At 34.2% G+C, this 20842-nt stretch overlaps 1 protein-coding gene across 2 annotated transcripts; it reads left to right on the forward strand.

The window, feature by feature from the left end:
* Positions 1 to 3157: 3157 nt before the first annotated feature.
* LOC106059044 (kinesin-like protein KIF15) lies at positions 3158 to 20574 on the forward strand. Of its 2 annotated transcripts, XM_056017797.1 has the most exons (15): positions 3158 to 3245; positions 5864 to 5929; positions 6692 to 6719; positions 8054 to 8222; positions 9217 to 9254; positions 9852 to 9943; positions 10088 to 10259; positions 10383 to 10484; positions 10580 to 10687; positions 12618 to 12680; positions 14629 to 14680; positions 15483 to 15592; positions 15983 to 16079; positions 17771 to 17893; positions 18546 to 20574. In XM_056017797.1, exons 7-13 carry the CDS (start codon positions 10191 to 10193, stop codon positions 15995 to 15997), a joined length of 519 nt encoding a protein of 172 aa, XP_055873772.1. In that variant the 5' UTR covers positions 3158 to 3245; positions 5864 to 5929; positions 6692 to 6719; positions 8054 to 8222; positions 9217 to 9254; positions 9852 to 9943; positions 10088 to 10190; the 3' UTR covers positions 15998 to 16079; positions 17771 to 17893; positions 18546 to 20574. The 2 variants fall into 2 exon arrangements, with proteins under 2 accessions (XP_055873772.1, XP_055873771.1); XM_056017796.1 differs by lacking the exon at positions 3158 to 3245 and having other exon boundaries at positions 5352 to 5929.
* Positions 20575 to 20842: the final 268 nt, after the last annotated feature.

The following is a 20842-nucleotide window of genomic DNA, read 5'->3' on the forward strand; positions in this document are numbered from 1 at the left end:
GGTGTGTCATTCAATATGGAAAACGCCAATCCTAAAATAAAAACGGCATTATGCAATACCCACAATTGTGGAATCTAGTGAAAGAAGCTTCTCGCGCCTCAAACTAATGAAGAATTACTTGAGATCAACAATTCTCGTAGATAGGTTGAAACATTTGGTAATTCTTGCTATTGAGCGTGATCTATGTAGGAAATAGAATTTTTATGATAGACTGTATATGACTTCGCTACACGCAAGGCTCGTAAAGTAATTCTGTACGTAGTAAAGAATGAATAAAATGCAAAGACGAATTTATTTTCTAATACAAACTCTTAATTTTCACTTAAATTATTATCAGTATCCCTACCCAAACTTGGCCCCGCGAAATCCGTTTCTCATAGGGCTCTACAATGGTTAAGTCCGGTTCTGCTATTTAGAGACGGATGAATAGTACTTCACCCCACCCCTCTCTCTTTTTTTTTTTGACTCTAGTATAACTCCCTCCGTCCGACTTGCAAATATAAAAGAGTGATCTTTCCATAGTGTCCAAACTCTTGAGCGTGCTCCGTGTCGCCTCGATAGTTACTACAGTGTAGATTACTCCCCCCCCCCCCCCCATTTTTTTTTAACGTGAGGTAGAAATAAAATTTAAAAAAAGTGATATTTCAACGGTCCGGCTCTGCTATTTTGTGACAACGTGTTCTCCCCCCCCCCACCCCACCCCTCTTGTTTTCTCGTGAAATATCCGCAGAAATAAGAGAGTGATCTCTCCTTTACTCTTAAACTGTTGAGGGAAGAAGAAGAATATATATAGAGAGAGATTACTTTTTATTTATCTTAATCTTGATCATGTGTATATTGAAGTTTTTATTTTAATTGACTGCTTCATAGCACTTGTGCTTAGCGACGAAACAAATCACATTATTAAATTGTTCCAAAAAAAAAATAATTTATTCTTGTAGTAATGCAATGTTTATTTTTTTTAATAAGAAAAAGAAATGTAATATACATATATCTATGATTTTTTCCCCCCAAAGGATTGTAGAAGCAAAGGGAGGATACTAGGATCAATCCATAATTCGTGGATTGTTTACCCTGTCTATTTACATTGTTTAACTAATCTCCATCGTTTGAAGATCAACATGTTTAATTAAGAGAGTCTCAATTTTAGAATAATTTTGTTTCAAATCATGTTACTATTGATGTCTAGATGACACACTGTAAAGTAACTGTTAATAATTATTGTTTAAATAAAAAAAAAATTCAGAAATTTTATAAATTATGTCATGCATTTTTAATTTTTCTTTTTTTCTTCTTTTCTTTCATTCTAAAGAGAAAAATAATTAGGCAGTACGAGGATCGAACCCACACGCTGTAGCATGACGCTATAATAACTTAGTTAACCAGCCATACTACTAAAAAGTAAAAAGTAGTTACCCTTTCAGACCATGCGGTTTATAGGGCAGATTATGTTCAGGTCATCTATATCTTTATCCAACGGTTTACAAGAGTGTCATGTGGCCAGCACAACGACCAGCCTCTACTTCCCTCAACTAAGGTCCTTAGAGTTGGGTGGACTCTGAATGCAGAGCTAGAGGGAAGGATCCTAGCAATGAAATTGAGATGCTACTAAAAGATCCTAGGTATCACATATGACCTCATCACAAATGAAGAGATTAGAGACAGGATTAGCACTGCGAATGGACCCCACGATGACCTGCTAACTACTTTCAATAAAACGCAAACTAAAACTCTATGGCCATATCACAATATCCTCAGGGCTTGTAAATGCCTTCCTTCAGAGAAAAGTACCAGGTAAAAAAAAAAGAAGAAACAGATGGAGAAAGAAGAAGGCAACATCAAAGAATGAACGTGCTTGTCATTGAAAGAGATTTTATCCAAGGCAAAAACAGAGACGATCTATTGGTCTAAACTGGGCCAAAGGTTGTGACGAAGCAGGTCAAGGTTGAGGTCTTCTATAACGATTGGACTCGATTAACTACCCACTTTTAGACTTTGCGGTCTACATGGCAGATGATATAGAGATTATTTTTCTTTGACAAACGGTTAACGAATGAGGGTGTCATGTGGCTGACAAACGATCAACAGCCTTAATTTATCCCAGCAAATGTCAGGTACCTATTATAGTTGGATGGGCTCATAGGTGTGCTAATATTAGAAGATATTACGTCATTGTTTGTTGTTTATGTTTTATGCGAAAGCAAAGAATCGGACGGAAATAAAAGTTAGTTATATATGTCTACCTTGATAAAGACAGTCTCGTTATTATCATTATTAATTAGTAACGTCTACAGTAATTTATTATAAATTTGTGACAACAGAACAATAGGTGTCCTAAAAAATCCCGAAATTCAAAAACCAAGCCTTCAGCGAGTAGGCCTATTTTTTTTTTAAAGAAATCGTTAAATTGTCTGTGCTGGATCAACTATCTTGCATAGACAGTAACAACTGACAGTAAATGACTTTCAAAACACATATAATGTATAGAGGTGTATGTTTTACAAGTTTCGGATGTTCTTTATGTTCAATATGAAGTGTATTACATCCTACGGCGTTGGTGGGGTGGCGGGCGAGGTTCAAACTATGCACGAGTGAGACAACAGAGCGCATAACACAAAACCTGACAACCAAATGTCCACATTTGATATCCCATGAAAAGCTCTTGCTGAGAGAGAGAGAGAGAGAGAGCTTATAGAACTATACTGGCCTACAAGCAGACGGAAGTACGGATAGATAGATAGATTAGATAGATAGATAAATAGATAAATAGATAGATAGATAGATAGATAGATAGATAGATAGATAGATAGATAGATAGATAGATAGATAGATAGATAGATAGATAGATAGAAAGAAAGAAAGAAAGATCATGAAAAAGACATGTCGTGGAAATCAACATGCATGCCCTCAGGCCTGTCTACCAAGTCAAGTGAGACCATGGGATAGAAATGTTGTACACATAGCACTGGCCGAGTTCTCTATTGAACTCCTGGAGAGTAGTTCAGGTCATTTAGAGCAGTTTATCTTTCTAAAAATAGTTTTCTTAGTCAATGGTCGGCTTTGAGTATTAACTTGTTTTAATTTCCTTTCATATGTTTCGGATGTTCCATCAGAATAGAAGATGAATACATCCTAGAAACCTTCGCCAGAACTACTTGTGTAAAGCAAAGGGCAGGGTTTGAACCCGGTACCAATGAGACAATAGCCCAGCGCTCTTACCACGTCACCAGACAGCCATAAATAAAGTAAGCACCCCTTTTTGACCTTGCAATCTATAAGGCAGATAGTGTAAAGATCATCTGTTGCTATGGCCTACTGTTAACGAAAGTGTCATGTGGCCAGCACACCGACCAACCACTTTTACTTTCCCTAACTAATGTCAGGTTACGTGTTGATAGATAGATAGATAGATAGATAGATAGATAGATAGATAGATAGATAGATAGATAGATAGATAGATAGATAGATAGATAGATAGATAGATAGACAACAGGGGCGGACTGGCTATATGGACATTCGTGCAAATGCCCGGTGGGCCGGTATCCAAATGGGCCGGTAGACGGTAGGACTAGAGTAAGCATCTTCTTTTTTTAAAATCACGTCTGTATTTTATAAGATAAGGGCCGCATGGATGCCACTATTAAATTGTTAAATGTTTTATAATATTCTTTTTTTCAGGGGAAGTGGCCCCTGAGCGAAGTCAAGTAGTTGTTTTTTTTTTTTAAATATACTCTACTAAGGCCTATTAATTTAATCTAACAAATTTTCCGAAATAATGTAATAGCCTAAATCCATAGAGCTTCATCCTTTTAGGGCCTATACACTTTGCGATTAAAAAGCAATATAAAGACTTTATTCCTTAAAAAGGACACAGTGTTCACTGTAAGCATGTGTACAGCTTTCGATACATTATCAAATTTAACATAATGATTATGACGTCAGGTAGACCTAGATCTGCGTGTCCATCATATAATATACAATTTATGGGCCGGATGGTATTGAAATGCCTGGGCCGATTTTGATACCCAGTCCACCCCTAACAGACAGACAGAGATATAGAGTAGAGCACCTATTTTAGACCTTGCAATCCATAAGGCAGTTGACGACGCTTAACTAGAATGTCATGTGGCTAGCACAACGACCAACCGCTTTTAAGTTCGCTAACTTATGTCAGGTACCATTAGAGCTGGATGGACTCAGGAGCACCCTAAAAATCCAGAAATTCCTAACCCACTCTTCACCGAGATTCGAACCCGAGACTCATCGGTTAGGAAGCCAAACCACCAAGCAGTCATCAAGCATTTTCTTTCTTACAAATTTTATTTTCGAAATAGGCCTAAATTGATTGTATGCAATCTCCCATAACAAATATTGTTCTGTTACTTTGATATTGTCCTTAGAAACTTTGCAGGTAAAAAAAAAAAAAAGCACAGACATAGTCTATATGCCTTTATGTCTGTGGTAAAAATATAAACTTAAGTAATTGTTTCGTTCCCTAACACTTCAAAAAAAAAAAAACTCGGCCACTTTTGAGTGTTTTTGAACATACAGCAGCGCACAGACCACAAGTCGCTAAGGCACTTTATTGATTTAAAGTAAAAAAATAAAAGTAACTTTTTATAACAAAATGAATTTTTTTTAAAACCACTATTGTGATATAAATTAAATTTTGGATACATTTTATTCTGAGCGCTGATCTAAAGTATTACCAACAAATATGATAATAATATTCACATAGGACATAGGCCTAGTTGCCTAGACTATATTAAGTATAATATACTAGTATAGCCCCTATATATATAGTAATGGTATCCTATAGATCTAAGTATATCTACTACTAGAACTAACTAGATAGATTGACTTGATCTAGATCTAGATCTAGTTAAAAGTAGTTAGTAGTAGTAGTTTATTATACATTATAAGGCTTGTCTTTGAGTCCCAAGATTAGAGAGGAATGCTTGTATTTCCCATGACTGTGCAACCCCAGCTGTGACCTACATATTTTGCCACATCCAGGGCAAGCATAACCATTGTCCGCCGGTGGTCGATTTAGATTTTTTTTTTGCCATCTGCATTTGTCCTTGGCAGCGGATTTTATTTTTGTCTCAAATGTGTATCCCGTGGCCTTCGTGAGTGACCTCTAGCTGTCTCGTTCTGAGGCTGCCTGCAACCAGGTGCTCTCTTCTATGTCAGCTAAGGAAAGTTGACACTTAAGCTGGTGTTTGAAGCGTTTTCATGGAGCACCTCTGTTACGTTGACCACCTTTTACTTCATTAAAAAAGACTGCCTTTTTCATACGTTCGTCTCCCATACGGGATACGTGCTCTGCCCAGCGTAACTGTCAGACCATAAGAAGCCCCTCTATACTGTCTATACTGGCGTTTGCAAGGACATCACTGTTTGTAGTGCAGTCTTAACACTGTATGTCCATGATGGAGCACAAGCATCTTTGGTGAAAGCGCTCAAGAAGTCTTAGTTGTTTTCTGTATAGTGCCCATGTCTCAGAGTCATACAGAAGGGTGGAGTGAACCACCGCCTGGTAGACATTGATATTTGTAGGCAGGCGGAGCAATTTGTTCCGTCAAACTCTTGCCTGAAGGCATCCAAAAGCGCTACTGGCCCTGGCCAGACGGTTATCAACTTCCCTTGAAAGTGAGGTGTTATTTGACACAATACTACCTAGATATGTGAAGTGGTCTACATTTATAGTACCATTTTATAATTAATATTGTTATAATATAGAATATCCTAGATCCTAGAGATTTAGTAGATTTAGTTACAGTTAGTGTATGAGATTAGAGTCTTATTAAAATTAATATTGTTTGTCTACAATAATAAAATAATCATTTCATATCACCAACAGAAAGAGAGACCTGACAACCCAGCAAGTCCGACACTTCATTTTTCAAATTAAGGACACAGAATAGAGGTACTTACACAGCTTTTGTAGTTACAAAATAGGTATATGAAGAAATAACCTGTGGTTAGCACAGCCTTTGCCCCCTTGTAGTAAGTGGGCTCATGACTGGAGTCTGGGCACTATGTATGTGGCACAACCCAATCTAAAAATGGTTGCTGCCTTTGTGGAACCTTGAGACAAGACTTGGGTTGAAGAGATTTTGATCCATATCTGGCCTTAAGAGAAATACTTTCTAACAGTCAAATGAATAATGGAGAGCATTACAAGCACTCTGATTTCCTAATTGACTTTTTCAAAGGCTACAAATGTGTATCCGGTTTTAAAAGAAAAAGTTCTGAAATATATCTTGCCTTTTCAAAATTAAAATTTATATAACGTTACTTTTTCAGCATTAAATTGAAAAAATAGGAACAGATGTGGCACAGTGTCTCAGATTAAAATTAACAACCAGGAACAGATGATCTGTCATCTCAGTTAGGGGGGGGGCTAGGTATGCATATGTTAAAAGTTTAGGAAATGCTGGTGTAGATCTATTTGAAAATTTAATTACATGACTGATCCAAATTTATTGATACAGCTATAGATGCTTAATATAATCTTTGTTTTTCTTTTTTTCTCTGAATACTAATAGCTCTGATGTACTGTTACATAAAAATGATTAGGCTTTGTTTTAAATATTTATGTATTTAATTATACTTCAATGTTTATAGAACACATTTTTTGTTTTTGGATAGAACAACACATTAACAATGTATTTTTTTAAATTTACAGCTGCAATATATATGGATCCATCAATCAGGTTAAGCATTTTTATTTTATTTAATTATTTTCTTTAAAGCATAATATTTCATACTGTTTTTCATAATTGTAAATTATTTTTAATGTACCGGTAATTTAAAAAATCACCCTGTAATTTATAACAAAACATTAAGCATAATTGATCATCTTTGTTTTCCTTTATTTACGTATTTAACTTTTTAATTTCTTACAACATAAGTGATGCTTATGCCAGATACATTAGGTGTTGAACCTTTTTACAAAGCTTATATCAACTCTCTATCTGCCTGTATGTTATGTCTGACACCCAATCTCGGATTAAGCCGAAACTTTTCACAATTATTTCTTTTACCTGATAATACAACAATCAATAAAATAATTTAACAAATTTAGTAAAATAACTATTGGTAATTTATAATTTTGTTTCATATCTTGAATGAGGGAAAGAAATTGTTCTGTTACTTGACTGAAGTGGTGGTATAAATTGAATGTCCCCTTTATAGGTTGCCCCTCTAAATGGAAACAAACATACAATCTTCCAGTTATAAGTGCCTCACTAGCAGACTGGTTAGCACCTCAGCCCAAGGAGACATGAGCCTGGATACTAGTTTGAATTCAGGTCATTCCCTTTTTTTTTAAATGCCTTTAAAAATCAATTACAGTAACATCCACCCTGGTCCAGATAAGTGTCATAGCATACTGAGAAAGCTAAAAGCATGAAATATCTAAAAAAAATCATTGATAAAATTATTATTAAACGTACAGATTTATTATTGTTGTTCAATATTACTATAATTTCTTATTATAATTTATTATAATCTATTAGAAATTTGATTACATGACTGATCCAAACTAATTGATACAATTACACTTCGTTTAAGCTTTTTTTTTTTCAAACCATTTTTGTTTTTACAATTTTAACATTAAGATCAATAGTAACTCAACACATGCATGGTTGCAGTGCTAGTCATTTAGTGTTGAAGAGTCATGTTTTATTTTTAATTTATTTTTTAAGCATTTCAATAGTACCTAGTTTCAGACCTTGCAATACATGGAACAGATGATGTACATGTCATTTGTTTCTATGGCTGATTAGGGTGTCATGCTGCTAGCACAATGGCCCACTGCCTTTACTTTCCCCAAAAAATTTCAGGTAACCATTAGAGATGAGTGAACTCAGGTGCATCCTTAAATCCCTGAAATTCAAAATCAATCAGATTGGAACCTAAGATCCCTCTGTTTAGAAGCTAAGTGCTTTGTCACTAAGTCACTTGCCCTTTTTAGCTTAATAGCTTATGAAATATATTAAGTTTCAGTATTTGTAAACCTGCTTTCTTTGTCTACATTTTTACAAAGAGATTCAATTCAAATATTGCTAAGAGTTTGCCCTCCTGATCCAAGTGAAAAAGACTTTGCACCATGAGTTCTGGATGTTAACACTGCAGACAATGCCATTATTCTTCACACAAAGCCAGAGCCCACAATTTTCAGATATGACAATGTAGCAGATGCTGACACCACACAGGTTGGTCACAGTAAAGAATGAAATTTTATTCTTAACCTTTAACCTTTAAAAAAAAAAAAAAAGAAATGAATTAGAATGTTTTATCCAAGTTTTTGATGCTACAAACTACTTTTCCTTTAATACTCCTTTCTAATGTGAAAAATTTAAATTGTGTGAATGCTTGGTCCAGACAGTAGTAGAGCAACTTAGTTTATACAATTAAAAACAAATGTTCACTCTATTAAATTTTTAATTGCAAGAAATTCTATCAAAATTTCTGCCGCTGTCTTAATAAGTCTATCTATATAATTCAGTGTTGCAAGCAGGAAAAAATCATGTATGATTTGAGATGAAAATGTGTATATTTATATATACACAAGAGATATGATTTACAGTAGACAAATAGAATAGGTTTAGTTTTGAAGAATTGAAGCTTTCCTTCTTCTTCTAGCCAGCTTTTTGTTGCTGAGCTGTAAGCTCCTTTGCGATCTGTTCCAAGAAAAAATTAGAATGTTTTTTTTTAGCTGTTCCACACTGCCATACTGAGTGTTGGTTATGATAGGTTGTTGTAATATTGTCTGCCTAAGGTGAATTAGATTGGAGCATTCAAAGAAGATATGATTGACAGTTTCAAGAGGCTGGGCGCAATGTTTGTGGAGGGGTTGGTGGGTCTGGTTTATTCTGTTATGGTGAAAATGTCAAGCTTTGTGTCCCTGTTCTAAGTTGAAAGAAAGTAGATAGCTGTTTTAAGGGGAGGAAATTGATACTGTTTAGATAAAGCTTGTTTTTGCATGGTCATGCAATTGCTTGCTAACATTGAGTTTTGAGTGTGGCAATTAAATGGTCTTCAATAATTTTAAAGCTCACCTTTGTTTCAGATTTGTTTTTAACTTGTAACAGTATTTTTTTTTTTATACAAAGACTCTGTCAGGGGCAGTGATAGAGGTTTGTACACTGTACACTTACATTTCACTCTCTCTGTTGTTAACATTTTATTTCTTTTGCACTTTCTTAGTGGCCAGACTGGCTCAGGAAAAAGTTTTACTATGTTTGGTAAGTGTTCTTTCATCATTAAAAATATAAATCTTGGCATTTATGATATTGTATTATTTTTTTGTTACAACGAATATTAATTTTAAAAATGACCTTAAATTAAATAGATTTTCTGAAGGAGGCGCGGTGGCTGAGCGGTAAAGTGCTTGGCTTCCAAACAAGTGTTCAAATCCTGGTGAAGACTGGGATTTTTAATTTTGGGATCTTCAGGCATCCACCCAGCTCTAATGGGTACCCAACATTAGTTGGGAAAAGTAAATGTGATTGGTCATTGTGCTGGCCACATGACACATTAAGTAACTATAGGCCACAGAATCAGATGACCTTTACATCATCTGCCCTATAGACCACAAGGTCTTAAAGGGGAATTAGATTTTATGAGTTCTTTGGCCAGCATTTCTCAAGTAGGGAGACATGACATGCATACAAAAGGGAAAGCTTTTTTTCAAAGGACAAAATATTAGTTATATTTTAATTGTAGTTATAAATATCTATATTTGAATATATTGATCTAGTAAAAATTGCATTATTGCCAATGTTTAAGAAAAACATTTAACAGAGAAATTTATTTTAAATCTTTTTTTTTTTTTATTAAAGGTCCCTCTGAGAACTTGGAAAGCTCTCAGCTTCGTGGTGTGATTCCCAGAAGTTTGGAGTATCTCTTTAGTGTAATAGCTCACCAACAAGATGTAACTTTCTTTTATTGTATACAATTGTTTGTATAAGGTTTAACTGGTGTAGTGAAACCATTAGATTTAAATGTTTCCTTTTTTTTTCTGCCCCACTTTTGTTTAAAACACGAATCATAACATTTTTTTTAATTCTCTTCACAGCATGGCAGGAAAAAACAGTTTTGTGTCGCTGCTCCTTTTTAGAAATCTATGAAGAGCAAATCTTTGATCTTTGGATTCACAAGGTATTCGCTTACGTGAGAATATGAACAAAGGTGTCTTTGTAGATGGACTCATTGAGCAAGTTATCTGCAACCCAAGAGATGCTTATCAGGTATTCAAGCCATCCTTGAGTTAATTCTAGTTTTACACATTTGTGTTTTTTGTAAGATTTTTCTTGATAATAATATGCCTGAATTGAGTTTTAAGGGAATGGAACATACTTTGTTGTCTTCAGTTAATAATCAAGGGCTGGTTGAATCGTAGAGTAGCTCCTACTTCCATGAACAGAGAGGGTTCGCACTCTCAGGCTATTTTTACAGCTAAAATAGAGTCAAAGGTATAGTTTTTATTTCAATTAAATGTTAATGTTAATTAAAACATGTACACTTAATGTACAAATAGACATTTATTTTGTCTGTGTTTATCTACTAGGAGGAAGTAGGTGGTTTCCAAAAAAGCAATATATCACAGATAAATCTAATTCATCTGGCAGGATCAGAGAGACAGAAAGCTACCAACACTGACAGCACTTGGCTCAAAGTAATTCTTCATTTTCTTTAGGAGTAGTAGAAAGTTATAATATTAATTTCTGATAATTGCTCATGAAATAGTCTATGATAGAAAACTAATGTCAAAATGGATTCTAGCTGAATTTTATGTTTTTGCTAAAGTTACTTATATTCTGTGTATTCAGGGTAATGTCAGAGCCTATCTTTGTTTCACCAGATTTTGTTCACTTTTTTCTGTCAGCAATTATTGTGCTTATGTTATATGTCATGTTTCATTTGTTTTAGGAGGCCTGGTAAATGCTGGCCCTCCAAGCCGGGGGTCCCGGGTTCAACTCTTGGTGAAGACTGGAATTTTTCATTTCAGGATCTTTGGGCGCCTTAATTGGTACCTGACATTAAGTGGGGGAAAATAAAGGCTGTTAGTCATCATGCAGGCCTTGTGACACTCTTGTTAACTGTGGGCCACAGAAACAGATAATCCTATATTTCACTAAGGGGAACTTTACTGACAACACTTTTTTATTTGGTTAACATTTAAGCTTCAAACACCATTTACGTTACCTATTAAAAGAATCCCACTTTGTAAACTTTTCTATTTAAACGTTAAAATGGTTAAAGTCCACGTGATAAAGATGTAAAGAAAGATGATTTCAAGTGATGATTGTCTCACACCACTCTCTCAAACTTAAAAGATGTTGCATTGTTTTCAATTTTTTAGGTAACAAATACAAGAGTTTTCTTTAAAATTATCTATTGATAATGCTTAATTTTTTTTTATTAAGTTTAAGGACCACAGCTGCTCCAAGCCCCCAGCAGTAGACTGCATCAGTGAAGGAGAAGAGGAGGAGGAAAGTAATTTATCTTTAACAACTGAAAAAAGAGACATTGACATCCAGACAGACATGAACACTGCAAATGGTTTAGATGAGATAAGAAAATGTGCGATGGATAAGCTTGAAATCAGTCAAGATAAGAAAAGCATGGAGCTAGTGAAGCAAGAGAAATGTGGTCAACAGAATAATGACCAGCCGAAACTTGAAGAAGAACTTTTAAAAGATAAGCTGGATGAATTGATCTCTAAAGAGAAATCGCTGTCACGACAAAGGGATAGTAAAACAGACATAGAGAACAAACTATTGGAAAGTAAGGCCCGAGAGCTTGAGGAGAAACTCCTGGTGATAAGCCCCCGGAGGATATTCCAGCTACCCGTCGCCTCAGCGTGGCCCTTCGGTGGAAACATCCAGAGGTGGATCTGGACAAGCTAAGAAAGAGTAGCGAACCAGGCCTTCTAGCAGGTCTCCCTGGGTGAGCTTTTGTTTTTTTTATCTCACTCGGAGTGGGGATGGAACAAGTAACCTGCAACCCAGTCCAAAAAGTCTGCCACGCCGTTCCACAAAGGGGGTCGTCATCAGTACCAGGAGCCTGGAGTGGCGACTTCCGCACGGAATTGTGGCGGTTACAGAATAGGAATATGAGACAAGCTCCCCGCAGTTAGTACTGTCCTCGACCACTTATAGCGAGTGGTATGAGAGCGGGGACGGTGCGCTGTGTACACGGCACGGCCCGGTTTTCCCATTCAGTCAACCGATATGGCCGCCTACTGTTGGGTGCCCTCAGACAGGACAGGGGTGAAGAGCCCCATGTCCAGGCCTGGTGGTTGGATAAAAGCCTTTCTAACCATCAACGGGATAATGGCGCCTCCGGCGCCGATTCCCTACTGGACTTCATCGAAGGTGATAAGCCCAGAGATGTTTGAACAGGAAATACAGACAGATTTATTTTTAGAACCAGTCACTAAGAGAAAAGATGGAGGAGGAAATAAACACAATGAAAGCTTGACTAGCCAGAAGTTCAGAACATTGCAGTAGAATAAAGTTTGATACAGAAGTCAAAGTTTAAAAAATAGAAAATATGCAAACTAAGTTACAAATGGAGTCAACAAAATATTTTCTATTCCTCAGAATCATGAATCTCAGCTGACAGCCAAAGAAGAAGAACTGCAAAGAGTGAACATGACTCTTCAGGTGAATTTCTTGAGTGAATGATCCTAAAAAAAAAGTCTGTCAGTAGTTTTTAAACACAGAAAAAACAAGAAAAATAAGTATGAAAACAAATACAAAATATTTTCCTCTAAAGCTTTGAATAGTTAACTTGAAAGAAAGGGTACCTTAAGGAACAATGTTTGTCTAGATCAGGAGTGGGCAACATTTTTTCATCCAGGGCCTCATTTAAAAACAATTGGGGATGTGGTTCCGCACATACACATGTGTATATATGTGTACTTACAACTTAGAAAAAAATGATAACTAACTATGTATACTATCTTTTAATTCACATATGTACTGTAATATACATTTACTTTAATTTTTTTACACTCCCTATTGAAAAGCTACAACAAGAGTTGTAAATTAAATTAATTTTACTAATAATCTCTTCATAATAATCTCTCCAACATTATAACATTTCACCACAATGGCTTTGTCTGTAGGAAATGCGGGAAAATATGCAGGTTGCAACTGGGTTTGTGAAGTCATGTGAAACACTGTAATCATCCTTAATCTTCGGAATCGAAGACATTAATATTATAGTTGTTGTCAATATGAAGTATTTAACTGTTTACATTTGTGCATAATGTTCCTGAACTGTGGAACTAGCTTACTGGTTGTTATCCTCTTGACTGTTTACACTTGTTTATTTTCAATCATATTTTCAAAGATGTATGTGGACCCTAATAATGGGAAACTTTAACAGCAATGTTTTTTAAGTTTGGAAATACAGTTTCTAGAAAAGACCCATAAAACTCCTGTGGAAGAACTTACTTGAACTTCTCTTTCAGGTCATTATTTGCTTGGAGGTGTGTCCTCTAGAGTTGAATCAGCTAATTGGTGAACTGATGATATTGAAAACTGTTTCTAAGTTCTTGACTTCTTAAAATTTGCTTTCAAATTCCACAATCAAAGAATGTCTTTTACTTTTCAACCCCTTTGCTAGAAATAGTTTCACATTTCAGCAAATGTCAAAACCTGTCTTTACTTGCTTGCCTGGAGAAATGGGATGACTTTGTTTGAAAATATTTAACATGCACATACATTTCATGTGCAAATGACCAATTGGGATAGTGTTGATGGCAAACATAAAGGCTATCTTTCACTCTTCCTTAGAAATATTAGTTACAAAGTCACAGGAACAAAACAATTTCTTCCTTGAGATCTCAAGTTTTTCTCATTACCTTGAACATGCTAAGCTAGCGGATAACACTGTAGTACCGAACATGGGAATGATATGTTTCTAAATATCCAAGTAGTTCTCTGAACTGCCTGTGATCAAGACCCCTAGCTATGATAACTTTGAGCTCTGAGATAATTGGGTCAATACCATGTCTAATATTCAATGCAGCTTTTCACAAACTTTCCAGTGTAGAGGTAAGAGTTTATGGTTGGGATATTGTTCTTTCTTTTATTTGGAAAGCTTTGTGCGTGTTTTTCTCAGTCAAAGCTCGGACACCATGTTGTTAAACTCGCCTTCTTGTTCCATGCCAACCCAACATTTTCAACTAGTTCTTTATAGTACTGAATAAAAAAAATGGCCTGAGTTTGTGTCTTTGACTAAATGTTTCGACATATTACCAATTACAAAAATCCTCCTTTACTTTAAACTTATTAGAATGGCATATAAAGAAATGTTTCTTTAGCGTCTTCGTCATAAGAATCAGAAGTTTCAATAATTTAAATAGATTTTTAAAATCATTATATTTTTACACATTAAGTGGGCATATATAATGTTTTTGGGTGTCAGCGGGCGGCATAAAATGCTCCGGTGGGCTGCATGTGGCCTGCTGGCCATAATTTGCCCACCCCTGGTCTAGATGGAAGGGCACATTTTTAAAATTCTTTCATGAGGGGAGTGGATGTACAATAAACCTTATTTAAAAAATTATAATTGGTTAAAAAAAACTTTCATTTTGATTTCTAGAAATTTGAAAAAGACAACAAAGTTTTACAAGCTGTGTTGAAGCACACAGAAGGTAAGACTGCCCTATTACTAACAAATATTTTATTGTAACTTTCAGAAATAAATTTGCTTAGTTGTTTGACATTGCATTCTGATAATAGGAAATTTCTAGCTCAGGTTCTCATGATAGTCCCTTGCCATTAACAATGTCAGAAGGTTATTACTTTGATTTGTAAATAGATGTATGTGGTATTTGTTATGCTTGCTCATGAAAAGTAAATTATATAAGTAAAGTCAAAAGGACCAGGTAGCCCATCCATACCTAGTTGTCATTGTAGGCAGTAGGCTTTTTTGAGGGGAAAACTATCTGGAAAACCTAGGAAAGGGAAGTCACATTATTTTTCTTGTATGAATTAAAAACTTTAAAAGTTCAAAAGAAAATACAACTTATGACACTTGTAGTTGTATAGTTGTATAGTCTTATTAAATGAGCATCACTAAACAAGATAGATAACTTTGACCCACTACAACTATGTGAGATCATCTCAAAATGGAGAAATTCTGTCAAGGAAAAAATTGAACATGACAAAAACATAAACAAATGCATTAATGGCTCTAACCTATTAGCTTTGCTACTTTATTTCAATTCTTTTTTAGTATCATGACTTTTTTTTTAAATTTAATACTTTGAAACAAGAAAACTGCAAAATAAAACAACTTAATGAAATAAAAAAAGCTTCTTCTGTGTTTATTTATTTAGCTCTGTAGTTTGTAAGGTCATTGGTCTTTACCAAATTCAAATGATCAAGCTAGAATAATTGTATAATTTTGACTTCTCTGGAATAAAATTATTCTAATTTTTTTGTGTTCAATAGTTTGTGAGCAGAAAGCTCCTGAAGTGCCAAATTTTCAAGTTATTAAGAAAATTGAATCAGCCTATAGCTGCAAGAAGGAAGAGTTTGAGAGGTCAATCTTTGGCAAAGATGTAAGTATCAAAGATACTGTCTAACTGTTGTAACTGTTGAGGAAACTGTAACATTAAAAAAAAATTCCTATGCCTTTTTATTTTTACAAACCCTGCCTTTTTCTTAATTAATGCAATGATTCTTCACCAATTTAAGGACTCAGCATTGATTATGTTTAATTTTACTTGTTTAGATTGTAATCTGTTTTTAGGAGTCAAGTTTACTTAACCCTTTTACTAATATGTTATTCTTGTAAGGTTTAAGAAATTCTAATTTATCATTCTTTTAATGGTCATTGTATTTCCTTTGAACACTTGTAACTGAATATGTCAGCTACACCACCTTGTGATCAATATCATTTAAATATTGCATGCAATTATTGTAACTATCCATCTTTTATTTTCAATCAGAAAAAAAGTAGCTGAGTTATTATTTGAAGTAGCAAAATTAAAAGAGGAACTTCACCTTGCCAGGGAAACACATGCATCTGTTTTAAAAGACAGGAATGTAAGTATATTTTGTATTTTGCATTGTTTTCCCCCTTCACTTTACAATTGATTCATCAAGCCAACTAGGGATTACTAAGACACTCCCTTCTCCTATATTAAGCCATTTTTTTTTCTTTACGATGCCATCTGCTCATTTAAGAAACTGGTGAATTTTGGGACTCACCTTTGATTATGTTGATCCCCTCACAGCTTAAATTCAATGACACACCGTTAAATCTTAACAAATGCACCATGCCCACCCAGTTGAGAAGGAAACTTTTTATAGTATAACAACCCTTAACATTAGGCTCTACTCAACAAAATTTACTTTGACTCAATCCTTTCTGTCTTTTCCATTTTTTTCCTTACATTTTAGTGCTGTTCTGTGGAATCTTTTCAAACTTCATTGATTTTACCATCACAAAAGAGATACAAGACACCGATAGCAAAGACAAACAGACACAAACACTCTTTTGTTCCCCTGGCAATCAAATCATTAAATAAGAACAATCTGGTATAAACTTTGTCACATGTAAATTATGAGTGAGTCTGGTGTGAATGTACACTTTGGTTTCTTATAGTTATAATGTTTTTTGTTTGGTGTAATGCACAAATTGTAAGACAAATTTCCTTACGGATAATAAAGATTATTATTATTATTATTATTATTATTATTAAACATTTAGAACATGCACACAATTAAAAACTTCACACTCTTGATGGCTAGCCATGCAGCTTTTGCCATTCAGCTGAACATCACGTTTATAAGTAGAAAAACTCCTGCTCATGAAAACAATAGATTGAATAGATTAGATTGAATAGAATTTAAAGACATTTTGTAACTTGTATTAATTTCAAGTCAATGATGCTAATTAAAACACTATTTTTAAGGTATTAATAATCTATTACTTTTTTCCAATGATTCATTTTAACACAGGGATGTCTATCTTGTCTAATTGTCATTAGATGGTCACAATGTTGACTTACTTGACTTATTCCTTTTGACTCCCAGAAGGGCATAGGGCTTTAACAGTACCACTTCAAGGGTGTCTGTTGTGGGCAACTCCCTTCAGTTGAGTCTATGTTGCTTCTTGGATGGCTGCCAGATTGTGTGCTTTGTGCTCTGGACTGTCGTTAGATGGTCATGATTGTCACAGTCTCTGTTGACATTGCCTGATTTAATGTTCACGTCATGTTAAGAGGTTAAAAGACACGTGGAATTCCTGATGTAGAAAACAGGAAAAGTAAAAAGTATGTTACAGGCTTGGAAACATGAGTTGCATTGCTCAGTCCATACCACATTTGTTACTGATTGTCCTGATGGAAAGTTAAATTTGAATTTGGCCATGTTAGCACTATTGATAAGGGTTAGGATCATTGAATGTGTTTGTTCTCGTACTCAAAATTACTGAAAGGATATAGACTATATACATTCTATATATTTTTAACATTTTTGCATAGTATCTTTTTCATGCTTAGAACATGATCATTGCTCTAAGGTTTTTTTTATGTGGAAATGTAGTGGGAGGGGTATATGGGTTAAGGTTTTCTGTGCTGATTTAGGCAGTCAGCAAACAACTTAGTTGGGTTTCGAACTGAAGCCTCCTTGCAGCCAAGCAGTTGTTGCCACTGACTTGTAAGAACATATTCTTCTTGTTTTCATATCAACACAATTATTTTACACTTTATTGTTGTTGTTTTTTTTTTTAGTGCAATAAAATGGTGCTGCTGAGGCGTTTCAAGAATTTCATAGTGCTGTGCCTATGCAAGGAGGTGCTATTGGTGAGCCTGGAGAGAGAAAGTCATCTACAGAAAAAAATGGCTCGGTTAGAGGTAATTATGCCCAGAATAGTAATGCTTTACACTTTATATATTTATATTTCACTACACACACAGATTATATCACCCAATTATATCACCAAAAAATGGACAACAAAGATTAAGACTACTAAAACAATGTCCTAAAACAATGTCCTTATTATGCATTACAAAAAATATTGTCAATGTACTATGCTCTCATCTGTAATATTTTAATTTTCAATATCTGCCTGGTTTGTTAATCTGAACATTAAAAATAAACTTAATACACCCTTAAAAGTACAATCATAGGCATTTAACACAAACCATACTTGGATACTTATTTGAGGAAAACATTAAGAAAATAATAAAGATTTTAAAGATAAACACCCTCTGGGTCACAATTTTAACATTTACTATCACATGGACAATTATAAAGACACTGATCACAAAAACAGAATCAAACACTCTCTGTGTTTCCATAGCAAATTAATTATTGAATAAAATCCAACTTTAGATTTGAACTCCTAGCACTGTGTTGAAGTGAACTGGGCAAGGAATGTATAAAATGTATTTCTTTGTTACAGTTTAGTAGCTATTAGTATAGATAAAGTAGTAAGTACATAGATCTTCATTAAACATTTGTTAAGTATTTTTTTGATTCTATTTTACTGCTACATTTTTTCAGGAAGAACTCTAATAAAAGAAACAAAAATGCCAGAAATAAATGAACAATCTTGGAGAAGTAAAAAAAAGTGAATGAACTAATAACATCCTTTTAAAGAGTCACTATTTTTTGTAAAAGTTTTTTTTTATTATATCAATCAATGGTTATAATTCAAATGAAAGCCACTTCATTCTTCTTAAAAAACCAGTACAAGAGATACAGTACTTATAAGCATGTCAATGATTGGTTGAATCCTACTAGTATTTGAATAAACATATATTTTAGTTTGAAGCCCAAGATTGGCATTGACTCTAGACAAATAATTGTGTTTATACACAGTTTGACTGTAAAAGAAATATGTCGAGATATTTTTGTTAAGATTTTTCTTAAGTTCAAGCTACTTCACTCTTTTAGTCAATAAGTTCCTCAATGGAATTTAAAAAGATGTTTATGGATATTGTCTTTCATTTCACTAGCCATTTGTTTTTCATAAAAATTGTGGAATTGAAAATGTCTGTTACATGTGCTTCTATATCTAATATTTATGAATATATATATATATATAGAATATCCTCTGCTTAAAAGTATGCTTTATTGGAATATGTTTGATGTCAATACTTGTAATAAAATGAACAAGAGGTGTTTCACTCTAGTAGTTTAAATTTTCAGAAGTTATGAACTAGAGGCCTTAAATCAAATTTACTACTTTTGGATAAATTTGTCATCTCTGTAACTGTAATGTAACTAGGCCTCAAGGTTTCCTAAATTGAGCAAAGAGAAAGAGCATCCACATTTATCTTTTTTCTAGAAAGAACAAAAATAAAGCTCAAATATTTCTGCTATTTTGACACAAATTAAGAAAAATAATATGACCATTTTTGTAGGAGCTCGCAAGGTTGAATTTATAGGTAGGCTATTTAGGCATGGTTGTATTTTACACAGCTACAACTGTATTAATACATAAATAAGCTGTCCTATTGTAAATATGTACTGTACATAAAAAATTAGTTATTAGAAATAGCTATTTGATCTTCATGTATTGTCTTGAATCCTTTTTTTTTTTTTTGTTGGTGTTTTGATTGTTCTGAATAACTTATATGTTAAACTACTTGTATAATGTGTTTGTAAATATTCATATCAGATAATTTCTATTGCTGTTTATTATGACAGTCTTAAGTTTAAGGAAGTTGGAAGTTTTTGTTTATGTATCAACACAGACCATGAGCTCTATTATAACTGTCTGTCTGGTCTTTCAGTTTTTCTTTGGGTCATCTTTGTTTCATTGTGGCAGTCTGTATTTATATTTAGTGTATTCTTGCCATTTTATGCCCATAATTGAACCCAGACTCCTTTGGTTCAATCCTTCTAGCACCCTTAAATGCTTTGCATGTAGCTGCCAAATCTGAGAGCCATAATGAAGTGCTTCGAGGCCACTGCCTGGTAGATATGTAACTATTTATCTATCACTAATTGCAAAGTTTGGGCCCTCTGAGTCCACCCAACTCTATTGGGTACCTGGCATTAGTTGAGGAAAAGTAAATTCGGTTGGTCATTGTACTGGCTACATGATACCCTCGTTAACTGTAGGCCACAGAATCAGATGACCTTTACATCATCTGCCCTATAGACCACAAGGTCTGAAAGGGGAACTTTACTTACTTACTTAATTGCAGAAGTGTTGTACATAAAAACATTCCGTACTCAAGTTTAACTGCCATTAGTTAGAATCAATATCTTAAATAGAATAAGGTGTAATTGTGAACATTAAGCCACAGAGATGTGACCCTACAATGACTATGCTAGGAGCAGTAGTTGTTATTTATAATTCTAGCAATCAATTTTTTTGTTAAAGGCCCCAAGCACTATTAGATCTTCAAATTAGCTTAGTGATATTGTAATATGTGATTTACATTAGCTGATATTTTATTGCTTTCATGGATTAACAAGAATTGGTTCTGTTACTTTTCATAACATTTGTCATTACACCACAACTGATGCCTTACTGAACAAAATGTTCTAATGAGTGAAAATAAAGTTATTTGTTTTCTAATCTTGTTTTCAAGTTTCATCAATTTGTCTTTTACTTGGCAGAATTTACAACAGAGTAAGAAGTATCACACAAATTTTATTGGGATATATAAATAGGGTCATCAAGTGGCTTCTATACTTTAAATACCAAACCACACCTTATAGTTCTCTAGTTCTGACTCAGTGTCATGTTGATCTGGTTGCTCTGTTCATCACATTTGACTTATAGCTCAAGATTTGAAATAATTGAAAAAAAAAAAAAAAAAGCTCAACATTTCTTTAACTTTGTT

This window comes from Biomphalaria glabrata, chromosome 18 (assembly GCF_947242115.1).
Source record: "Biomphalaria glabrata chromosome 18, xgBioGlab47.1, whole genome shotgun sequence".
NCBI classification, from domain to species: Eukaryota; Metazoa; Mollusca; class Gastropoda; family Planorbidae; genus Biomphalaria; species Biomphalaria glabrata.

Bases quoted from the DNA above. Each gene is read 5' to 3' on its own strand.
- LOC106059044 (XM_056017797.1), top strand. From the start codon at position 10,191: ATGAACAAAGGTGTCTTTGTAGATGGACTCATTGAGCAAGTTATCTGC. The intron at 10,485-10,579 runs GTATAGTTTTTA...TTTATCTACTAG, and splicing joins CAGCTAAAATAGAGTCAAAG to GAGGAAGTAGGTGGTTTCCA. The intron at 10,688-12,617 runs GTAATTCTTCAT...TCTATTCCTCAG, and splicing joins CTGACAGCACTTGGCTCAAA to AATCATGAATCTCAGCTGAC.